At 36.5% G+C, this 12,192-nt stretch overlaps 1 protein-coding gene across 1 annotated transcript in view; it reads right to left on the reverse strand.

The window, feature by feature from the left end:
- Positions 1–3,564: 3,564 nt before the first annotated feature.
- The window catches only part of Zmat1 (zinc finger matrin-type 1), a 49,169-nt gene continuing 40,541 nt past the window's right edge, over positions 3,565–12,192 (reverse strand). Inside the window, exons 5-6 of the mRNA XM_026784948.1 lie at positions 9,824–9,923; positions 3,565–6,113 (exon numbers count right to left, since the gene is read on the reverse strand). Coding sequence (XP_026640749.1) covers positions 4,790–6,113; positions 9,824–9,923 — 1,424 coding nt within the window. The 3' untranslated portion in view covers positions 3,565–4,789. The remainder of the gene's footprint in view (positions 6,114–9,823; positions 9,924–12,192) is intronic.

Below are 12,192 nucleotides of genomic sequence, written 5' to 3' on the forward strand. Positions count from 1 at the left end.
AGAGAAGAGAAGAGAGGAAGGAGGAGGAGGAGGAAGAGGAGGAGGAGGAGGAGGAAGAGAGGAGATATGGATAAGATAATTGGTACCAGTCTATCTTCTCTTAGTCTCTCTGGCTAACTGCTCTGCTGTCAACACTGACTGGCCTTTAATTATCATTTTGTTGTATTAAAGATGAGGCCCTGCATCTTTAATTGTATGACTAATTATGCAAAATAAAGGATTAATTAAGTAAAATTTATGGTCCTCAGTGTAATGGATTTGCTGCCAGTCTCCGGGTCCTAAAAGCAGCCAGTAGCAAGCAGGCTGCATGTCCCCGACAGCTTACTGCGGGGACCAGAAAGCAGCCAGTCCCAAGCAGGGACGGTGCATGAGACCACGTGGCAGGTCTCCATGTCTCCATATGGCGGGTGGTGGGCAAGAGAGATGGATAGGCATACCATGTAGAGTAAAGTTGGATATTTATTAGGAGGGTTATGGAGGGGAAGAGAAAAGGGGAGAAGGGGGAGAGAGAGGGGGGGGAGAGGAGAGTCAGAAGCTGCCTCTCCAAGAGAGGGACAGAAAGAGAGAGAGGCTAAGGGTGCAAGCAGGAAGGGAGTGGGCGTGGCTTGTCTCTTAAAGAGACAGAACATTACACTCAGGACTATACATCTCTTTAGAGCAGAATGAGTCTACAATTTGATACTTTCACTAAGACCAGTGGCAAAGATTCATCCATCTTGTCTCAGCTGCCACAATCTTTAATTTAACCTGAAAACTGTCACCCTCTTTTCTACCCTCACCGTGAAAAGTCCTGTGGAAAAGTACTCAACTCTGTTCTAGAAACTTGGGAACGAAATACCCCAGCTAATGGCATCTGTTTAACTTTTGTTAAACTGCTTGATTGCCTTACTTCTCCCTGAAACTGTCAAGCAGGATATAGTTTTTCTGTGTTCTTTGCCTTTAAAAGCTCTCTGTAAAATGCATTTAAGGCTTTTCTGTGAGAAGTGATTTTCAATTTGGACTTTGGTTGTGGTGAATGGTCTTTGCACTGTACCATGCAACAAGGTTAAGCTTTTGTCGGGGGTGGGGGGAGCAGGTTTTCACTTTCTCTACCAGGCTGGTCTCAAATTCACAGAAACACACCTGTCTCTACCTTCTGAGTGTTGAGATTAAAGACCCACTACCTAAGTTCAGCCTTCTTAGGTAAATAAATAAATAAATAATAAAATAAGTTATGGTACTGATGATCCTTGCCCTGCAGCCAGGGAGGGGACACTTAACCAAAACAGGGAAGACAAACAATTATAAAGTGTCAATTGTCCCATTATCTGGAGGCTGCAATGTCATTTGGCCTGTGCCCTTTTGCCTTTGAAGCGGTTACTGAAATCTTTCTCAAAGTGCATTCCATACCAATTCTTTCACCTTCTTCCATTTCAGGATCTTTATAAACATAGAGTCTATCCAGTAATCCAGGATAATTGCCCTGTTTAAATTCCTGATTAGTAACATTAATTTCATTTTTTCTTTGTAACCTAAAATAGTCACAGAGTCCAAGTGGGTTTTTTGGATGGTCTTAATGCTGCCTTGGGCACAGGAGTGAGTTATTTTTTTCTGTTGAATTAACATATTAAAAGGTAGAATATGAGAGTTACAGGAGATCTTGGGGAGTTCCAGTTTAGCTGCCATGTTTTACCTGGAAAGTTGGGGTCCCATCTTGTGGTTTGTTTGTTTTTTTTTTTTGAGACAGGGTTTCTCTGTGTAACCTTGGTTGTCCTGGAGCTCACTCTGTAGACCAAGCTGGCCTTGAACTCACAGAGAGTTAGGCACCAATCAACGAGTATAGCAGAATAGCATTAGTAATAATTCCTTTGATTTTTCCCCGGTCATATTTGGTTTTACCCTGAGTCTCTGGGCTGTCTGGCCTCTGATTTCTGGTCATCCAGGCAGTATCAGGCATGGATTCTCTCTTGTGGCATGGGCCTCAGGTTTGATTAGTCATTATTTGGTCACTCCCTTGTGGAGTTCTGTACCACCATTACACTGGCACATCTTGCAAGCAGGACAGATTATAGGCTGAAGGTTTTGTGGCTGAATTGGTGTCCCAGTCCTACTACTGGAAGCCTTGCCTGGCTATATAAGATAGCTGATTCAGGCTCTGTATCCTTCATTACTAGAAGTCCTCACTACAGTCTTCCTCATAAAATCCTGGGAGTTTCTACTTCACTAGGTTTCCACATGACCTCCAAAATGAACCCCAACTCCAGTTGTCTCTCCCAATATTCTCTCCCTCCACCCCACCTGATCCCTCCTGTTTTCATCTGCCCCGGCCCCAGTTCACTCACAAAATATGTTAGTTTGAAATGTCTCCAACAGATTTGAGCACAAAATGGATATTCAGAAAAGAATCTACCAATTCTAAAAATTCTATCAATTCAATTGATTTCTAACATTTTCTGTGAATACAATGTGTGTGTGATCAAAAGAAAATTCCCAATATTGTAGTTTACAGTCTACTTTTTCTACCTGTCTTACTATTTTTTCATCAGTACATCAAATGCTTCTTTAAAGAGAGCGTTAATACACTGATATATATTTATCTTATACTAAAAGTCTCATGGAAGAGAAATGATTTTATGACAATCTAACATTCTTTGGAATAGTTCACTCATCTTAGAATAAAACCAATCATCATAAACCCATTGCCATTGTTCTTGAGCTCTCAGTAGTCCTCATTGTCCGCTATGTTCAGAGAGACCAGTTTTATCCCACATGCACTGGCTTTGTGGGAGCCTAGGCAGTTTGGATGCTCAACTTGCTAGACCTGGATGGAGGTGGGGGTTCCTTGGACTTCCCACAGGACAGGGAACCGTGATTGCTTTTCGGGCTGGGGGGGGACTTAATTGGGGGAGGGGGAGGGAAATGGGAGGCGGTGGCGGGGAAGAGACAGAAATCTTTAATAAATAAATAAATTAAAAAAAACAATCATCATTATGTTCTAGTATCTACTTCCTAATTCAAATCTCAGAAAAAAATATAAAATCATTTTCTCAGATTCAGATATATCACCATCACATTTGCCATGATTTTTGACGGGATTGGCATATACAGGGCTTACTGTATTTTAGTTTTTTTGTCGTGGGACTGCATACTGGAATCCAGTGGTATCTTTACAAAATCCCATAGCAACCTGATGGCACTACTAAGATCATAATCCTGGGATCTGGAAATCTTAGGTTTTTATACTTCCTACTATAGCATAATAATGTTCAAGTTTGTACAGAAAGTACTTATCATAAAACATAGTGCACTATCAGAAAAAACTAAAATTAAATAATTTAAAGTTAACAAATCCCCATAGTTCTTAAGCATTTATAATGTTTTTCTCCTTCACTTTCAAGTTGAAGATCTTTTTCTAACCTAAAGTTAAACTCGAAACAATGCTAACTTCTATAAAGCAGTCTGTAGAATAAATCAAATTATAGTCTTACTGTGTGGTCTTCCTAGAAATTAGTTGCAAACTCCATTTCTTGTACCTCACACGGATAGAATCTTTTGATGGAAACAATCACAAAGATGTATTTAGAAATTAAAACACTTTAATATAAACATTTTTCAGAATATAGACCGATTTTTATCAGCCCTTTGGAGAACATTTTAAAAGTATATATCATCTAATTTATTATACACTGATTTTCCACTTTCAGAACTAGAAAATACAAAAATACACTGCAAATTAGATTTAACAAAAAAGGGCTAAGTTGCTTCATACATTTTCATTGGAGAAAACATAAACATTAATACACAACAGTAGTAAAATACCACCAATACTCACACAAATTCTAAAAGGAATGGATTCTGAGAAGTCTGGTCTCCCTCAGGCCTGACCATTCTTCCAAAACCAAACAAGAGTTGGAAAATTCAGGGTGGTATGGCTGTAGACTGCTTTGTAACTCACTGTTTAGGTACATAGTTTCCATGAGCAAACAAGTCATTTTCATTGCAACTTGAAGGACAAAGTAGAAACACCTCTACTTAAGAAAACCATATTATATATAAGCAATAGAATAATTTTCTTTCTTATAAAATCAGAGAAAGTAACTTTAAAAAGCATATTGAACATTTTGACTTTAACTGGCTTCTGTTAGCAATTAACTGTACACATGTACAAATACACAAATAACACAAATTTCAAAAAAAAAACCCAAAGTTTTAAACCTTTCTTCAACCTTAAGGGAACAAAACTGCAAAGTAGAAAGCACTAAATCTTCTGGATTTTCTTCAGTAGGTTTCTTCCTCTCCCATTCTTCTTAGTATTTTGTTCTTGCTTATTGAAGGCTAGGTTTAGACTTTATGGTTCTACTTTCAATTACATTTTGAAAGGAGGGAGTGACATAGAGAGGGGAAGGTGAGAGAGGAGAGCAGAACAGAGGACACATACACACATAGAGAGAGAGGGAGAGGGAAAGGGAGAGAGAGGGAGGGAGGAAGAGAGAGAGTTTTATCTCTTCTCTTCATTTGAAGTGCTTTATCTCAATTTTCTCAGAACTTTTCCCAGTGATTTTCTTGATTCACTCTTCTGATAGTAAAACTAAAAGTTCAAAATTCTTGAGTAGGTTTACCTTAAAACATTTTCTTAAAGGATGGATTTAGATATCTTGTGTTTCTTTTCTCATATTCATTTTTGCAAACAAAAAACCTCAAGGTTTTTGAGCTGATACTCTACCTGCCTTTCCTTAACTTCACCAGTCACTCCTATCTTTATCTAAATCAATATTGCTTTCTTTTAGCCATTCTTGGGTATCTTGTAAGTTCAGAACCCAAGAATTGACTCATCCCAAAGGATTTCCTCTTCTGTTCTTTCTTCAACAAATTTCTTTTTCTCTTTCTTGTGCTTACGTTCTTCTTTCTCTGAGGACACTTCATGTTTTCTTTTCTTTTTTCGATGCTTCAGTTTTTCAGAACTGACTCCAGCTTTATCTTCCTCTCCTTTAGTTTGCTCAATGTTCTTGTCTTTGTCTAAATCTTTATCCTGATAGCTCCTTTTCCTTTTATGCTTGGACTGTTCTTTCTCTGGCCTTTCTTTCTCTTCCCCCAGATGTCGTCTTTTCTTCTGATGTCGTCTTTTATGACTTGTTTCATGGGCACTGGCATTGTCATATGAAGGCAGTTCCTTGTATATGTCATATTCTACACTGTGTGAGCCAGGGTTATTTTCTTGCTGACTAAGGCTCAGAGGACCAGGTTTTTCTGAGAAGCAATCTCTTGTGAACTGATAGTAACTATCAGAGTCTGGGTTCCGTTGGCTCTCAAAAGCTGGTAAATAATGAGGTAACTTATATTCCACAACTTGTGAACTGCTGTATGGATCTGTGTGAGTCTGGAAAGTCTCACACGGGAATCTTTGCTCAAACATTCTGTGCTTAGATCTTCTGTCAACCATTTCTCTGTAATCATGAGTTTCAAAAGCACTATCAATTCTTCTAAAAGATGTCTTTGGCTTGGGTTCTCTAGATTCCTGCACCTTGCTGTAATCATCAAATTCATTTGGGAAATCATCATTTCTCCTCTTTGAATGAGGTGGTAACCAGTGAGGTAACTGGCCTTCCACTGGTGAGCCATTGTATTGTCGCTGGTAGGTCTGTGGGCTCTCAGATGAAAATCTTTCCTCACACATCCTTTGTCTGTGTTCAGACTCAACCCTTTCTCTGTAACCATGATCCCTATACTTATAGTTTTCTGTCACCCGTCTAAAACTAATATTGGGATCAAGTCCTCTGGCCTTCTGTTCTTTGATGTAATTTTCAAGCTCATCCTGGAAAGAGTCATATGTTTTTGACTGTGCTGGTAAACAATGAGGTAACTGGTCTTCTACTGCTCGAGGATTATTGTATGATCCTGGCTGTGTCCAGAAATTTTCAAGTGGAACTTGTTGTTCAAGCATTTTTTGTCTGGGTCTGGAATCAACCATTTCTCTGTACCCACGGACTTCCAAGTAATTATCCTCCATCTTCCTGAAATGAACCTTATACTCTAGCTCTCTAGGTTTCTTCACTTTGTTATAATCTGCACATTCACCTTGGTAAGACTCCTGTATCGTCTTTGAATTCTTTACTTGATTGATAACATGAGATTCTCTACAAAGAAAATAATACAGTTTTGATTACTATGAATATTTTATTTGCTCTAAAATATTAGTTTAAATAAAATCTACAAAGGTTGAATACAAATCTAAATTTTTTTTTTGGTTTTTCGAGACAGGGTTTCTCTGTGGCTTTGGAGCCTGTCCTGGAACTAGCTCTGTAGACCAGGCTGGTCTCGAACTCACAGAGATCCGCCTGCCTCTGCCTCCCGAGTGCTGGGATTAAAGGTGTGCGCCACCATTGCCCGGCTACAAATCTAAAATTATAAAAAGAATTTTGATGCTCAAATCATAGCATGGATAGGTAGATATCACTCCAGAATTCCACAAGTTTTATGCAAAAACATTTCTTAGAAGATGGTAGATGGGAGACACTGATACTTTCATTTTCTACATGATATTGAAATATTGAAATAAAATCACAGATGAAGAGCTGCAGGGAGAGGGAATGCTGTGGAAAGATACCAGAATGCAAGAGCAGACAATAACAAAGTGAAGTACAGGAACACCAAATGTTTGAACTGTAAGAGATTTAAATGGAGAACCATAAACAAGTGCACAGTAATAAACTACGGACAAGGAAGATGCCCCTCAGTGGGGCTCTTAGCAGAAGAGAGAAGGAAACTCTTAGTGAGTTTCAAAGTACAGAAACTATCACCTTACAAAAATACAGTCTTAGATAGGAGACTTATGATCTATTAGTAATCTGGCCCCAAAGAAGTCTCCTGTATTTCTCAGCTTAACTCATTGCTGTTGAAATGAAGAATTATCTTAAAAGTTGTCCTGTTGTCCAGCCTTACTTCTGGATGTATAAATACATGCATTTTAATATCTTCAAAATCCAGACTGTCCATCCGAGTCATAAATATATACAGTGTTCAGGTTAAAAAGATCAACAAAGAGACTTTAGAGTTAAACTGCACCATAAATCAAATGGACTAAGCATACAGTATGTGATTCAACAGCTGCACAATACACATTCTTTTCAACAGCTTCTGGAATTGCATAGCCAGGAAAACATTAGAGAGAAGAGAAAAGCTGCTTCCTAAATGGATTTGGAGCTTGCTTCATAAGAGGGAATCCATGCCTACTGCTGTAAACCTGCTCAAAAAACCATGACCAAAGAGGTCTTAGACCCTGGGAAGGGATGGTAAGATTATTGTTTAGCTAAATTGGCAACATCAAATCATCCTCTAAATGTCTGTTTATACTCACAGACAAAGACTATTCTCTGCCTTGAACAGAGCATCCTCTCCTTTGCAGATAAATACAGAGACCCACGGCTGCATAAGATGCTGAGAATAAAGGCTTAGTCCTAGACTAGACATTTATACCACCTGCTTAATATTCAAAGAATGCTGGGGAAGATGGGTCAGAAAGAATATTATGTTCTGGTAAATGGGGAGAGGGGTTAGAAATTATATCTTTAAAGCACAACACAGAAGTGACAACTATGAACTTAATAGCAGCTGTGTATACTGTAACCAGGTCCACAGAAGTCGGGCCCTCCTATCAGTCAGTTATGAAGAGAAAAAGAATTCATGAGGCCCTACCACATACTGTTGATCTACTGTCAACCACAGCTTCTTGGAGAGGGGCAAGCATAGTATCTAGACGTGTACCCAGTGGTGATCCCACAAGGTTCTGATGGTTGGTTCTGCGCTCAAGATCACACAGAAAGCCCTAAATAAACTTTGTGAAATGCTAAAAAGAACCAAAGCTAGTACACATGGGGAAGAGATTTATAGTGAAGGAGGCTAGTAGGATGTGTGTGTGGGGGACAACAGGGGAGATTGAAAGAGTAAAAAGAATACATAGTGTACATGTACAAAATTATTAAAGAACAAAATCTACTTATTAAAGAAAAAAATGCAAGACAAAATGATGAGAATGCAGAAAAAAATGAATATACATTTTAGTGGGAATATAAATTAATGCAGCCATTACAGAAATCTATATGGAAGTTACTCAAAAACTAAATGTATAACTTCCATAAGATCCAACTATATTACTCCCAGACATATATCCAAAAGAATCCTAGGTTGCTTAGAAGACAGATGGCTAAACAGCAATACTTAATGCAATACCATTCACAATAGCTAAGTTACACAATAGTTTAGGGGACCACCAGCAGATATAGAATATGTTGTGATTCTCAAAGAAATACTTAATATTTAATAACAAAGGAAAATAAAAATCATATTGTTTGTTAAAATAAAGAATAGACATGGAGATCACGGTGTTAAGTGAACTACCCTAGGTCCAGAAGGACAAGTATTGACTGTTTTTCTTTCATCTATGGGATCTTGATATTTTTAGAAATTCCCATCATAGTAAAAGGGGCGCCACTAGGGAAGAGGGAGGACATCAGCATAATTGGGAGAATGAATATGACCCAAGTGTGGTTTATAAATATGTGGAAATATCACAATAAAAGCAATTATTTTGCATATGAAATATGTGGTAATAAATTTTCAGGCCTGGGATAAAATAGAGGATGAATATAGGAGTGAAATGATCTCATTCTACTGTAATACCACAAATATTAATGCATGCTAGTATGTGTGGCTAATTAACATTAATAACTAATGTCCTTATAAACTGTCTGAATGTCACATTTTTAAAGCCACTTCTTTGATTAGATGCACAGATGTGACAGGTTATAGATTTAAAATTCTGAGGTTTTAATATCTATAGTGTAGTTTCATTTGCTGAGTCTGCAATATGATTCCTGTGGTGGTTTGAATGAGAATGTCCCCCATAGGTTCATGATTGAATATTTGGTCTCCAGTTGATGGAATTGTTTGGAAAGGATTAGGAGGTGTGGCCTTGTTGGAAGAGGTATATCACTGGGGGTCATAATTTAAGGTTTCCAAAGACTCTGGCCATTCTCAGTGTTCTTTCTTTCTCTGCCTCCTAATTATGTAAAAAGATGTGAGCTCTCAGCTGTTCCTGGCACCAGGTCTTTGCTTCATCATCATGTTTCTTATTCCTCCGAAACTGTTAATCCCAATAAAGTGCTTTCTTTTATAAGTTGCCTTTGATAATTGTATTTTGTCATAGCAATAGAGAAGTAACTAAGATACCTCTAAGTAATCACAAATACTATAAATATGTTCTTATGGGGTAAAATAATAAATCTTACATTTTGATTTAAAAATCAACAACCAAAACATTAATAACTCCTTGCCCTGCTACCAAAATTACCTACTGTACAATGCCATAAATTTCTCCTTGTCTTAAAAGCAAATATTAATATTGCTAAAAACAGATCTAGATTCTGTATTTTAGGTACAACAGCATGACCTTTGTTCTGAACTATTATACCTCACTGTAAAGATGAATATTAGATCACCGAATCCTTGGAATTAAGAAAACCTTTTTAAGATGCCTTGAATTTGCATGGCTAGCCTGAAAAACTTATTTTTTTTTAGCACATCTACAAAGAAAAACAATGTTGTCTATTCAGGAGGGTGTACCAATTTGCCAGAAAGATCTGCCAGTGCATTATTGTAATTAGAAAATGTCCTTGACACTAGTGTGCAATATGTTACAAATACTGTCTACTTCCTCTAGATTCAGATCATGGGGAAATGAATATCTAGAAGGTTTGTAAAATATATTAAAGATTATTTGACTAGAAGATTTGGTCTTTGGTAACATGACAATGTTGTTTTTTTATTTTTAATAGCAAAAACCACTTACTTAATTTGATGTTCACTTCCTTGCATGTGGGACCGGAACATATGTAAAGATGTAAAGGTGATACTGCAGATATGGCATACGTAGGTTCTCATTCTATATGCTATAAAAATGATAGAGTTTAAGAAGATCAATATGGAAACACTTAGAATCATATAATGCCAGGGATGGATAATACTTTATTAGAGACCCTCTACTTGAAATATCCTAAGAAAGACTGGTCCAAAGACATAAAGTCACTTGCTGATAGTCACAGAAGCAAAGAATAGCATTAGCATCTTTTAGCCCATGTCTCTAAATTTAATGCCCAGGATTCCTTATACTATACACTGTACCTTCATTTATTTCCTAAGAATCTGCTATCTGCTTGCCTGATGTTGCTACACACACTGTATAGCAGGGGCTTTATTGGTCTGCAACAGCCTTTCTGTTTGCTATTAGTTAGTTTCTTACAAAACCAAACCCTGAAATGTCACAAAACATTAATTAAAAACATAGGAAAATTTTACTCTCTTATCTGAAATCATTGTAGTTCACTAGTTACCAAAAATAGTTTCCACAAATTTTAGAAAAGAGAACCATTGAGCCCATGCACAGGATGAAAGGTGAAAGCAAAATTATAAAATTATAGCTGCCATTTAAAATGAATAAAAAACAAACAAAAAACCTGACAAAAACAGAAAACCTTTCAAAACAAACAAATTATAAAAAGAAGCTATATAACAGCTAACTATTCTGCTTTCAAAAGATAATTAGAAGCAGGAGATAAACTTATTTTTAAAATCCCACCATCTTTCAACTTTCTTATTGGTCAGCAGAACAACTTTCATGAGACAAGTATAAAATTAACATTATTCTAGAGACAAGGCAATAAATTGGTACTGTATAAAATTTAAGGACAACCAGAATCATCTTCTTGTAAATCAAACAGCAGTTTAATCACTTAAAGGAGGATAAGTTAATCATATTCAAGTGTATTGACCTTTGTTGAACAAATATTATTTACAGAAACAAGAGACTATTTGCAGGGAAAAATAAAATAAAGACATTGAATAACATGTTCATTATTAATACATATTGTTAATGACCAGCAATCAACAGGTTACATTAAAATTTGAATGAATGTTTTGATAAGGACACTCAAAACATCCTTTAGACAGAAAACAGTTTTTCAAAAAACAGTGTTAGGAAAATTACTTACATATAAATGTAGGTAGACTTTTGAATCTCACCAGTTACACTGATTGACTCAAAATGGACTAAAGAGTTTAAGTATAAGAGTGGTATAGGGGCAAACAGGAGCATGCAGACAATAACAATTGATGAAAAAGAGGCCATAAATTTCAACGAGAGTGGGAAGGAGTGTACAGGAGAACTTTGAGGGAGCAAAGGGAAGGAATAAAAGCTGCAGCTAAAATACAATCTCAAAACTAAATAACAGAAACACTGATAGCTATAAAATTATTAGAAGAAAATTCAGGTAAAATGTTTCAGGATACTGTAATATGTAAGGAATTTTTGGAAGTGGCTCTCAAAATTCAGGAAGCAAATGCAAATACAGACAAATAGGATTTTAAAAAAATGTTAAAGTTGCTACAGGACAAAGGAAACGCATAACACAATCAAAAGACAATCTACAAACGGGATAAAATTTGTGGTTTGTGTATAATAACAAGCAATTGATATCTAGAACATATAAAGAAATATATATTGAGGAACCAAAACCTCAATAACAAAATAAAACCTTAGGTCATTTCTCGGAAGGAGACATCCAAAATGTTCAGTAAGTAAATGGAAAATACAAAATATCACTAATCACCAGGTAATTGCAAACTGAAAGAACAAGGAGATACCATCATACATGAAGAACAATGGCTAATATAAAACAAAAAACCCTAAGGATAGGAAATGCTGATGAGGATGTGGAGAAAATGTTGATGGAAACCTAAATTAGAATAGCCATTTAAAGTATAGAGGCCACTTATAAAATAAGAAGATAATTACCATATGTTCTTGTAAATGCAATATTAATGTATATCCAAAGAAACTGAAATCAATATGTAAGAAAAGTATACATTCCTATGTTTATTACATTATTCACAATAGGCAAGAAATGAAACAATTCAAGTGCTCCCAAATTATTGAATGAATAAAACATAGTACACATAGTGAAATGTTATTTTGTCATGAAAAAATACTGAAAACCTATCTCTTGTGACAACATACATGGAACTGAATGTAACTATTTTAGGTGATATAAGCCAGCATGAAAAGTACTATGTGATGTGGGAGGGTCATCTGTCTATGTGTTACTTTCATTGGTTAATAAAGAGACTGCCTTGGCCTTTGATAGGACAGCAGCTTAGATAGGC

The sequence above is a fragment of the Microtus ochrogaster genome, chromosome X (genome assembly GCF_000317375.1).
Source record: "Microtus ochrogaster isolate Prairie Vole_2 chromosome X, MicOch1.0, whole genome shotgun sequence".
Lineage (NCBI taxonomy): Eukaryota > Metazoa > Chordata > Mammalia > Rodentia > Cricetidae > Microtus > Microtus ochrogaster.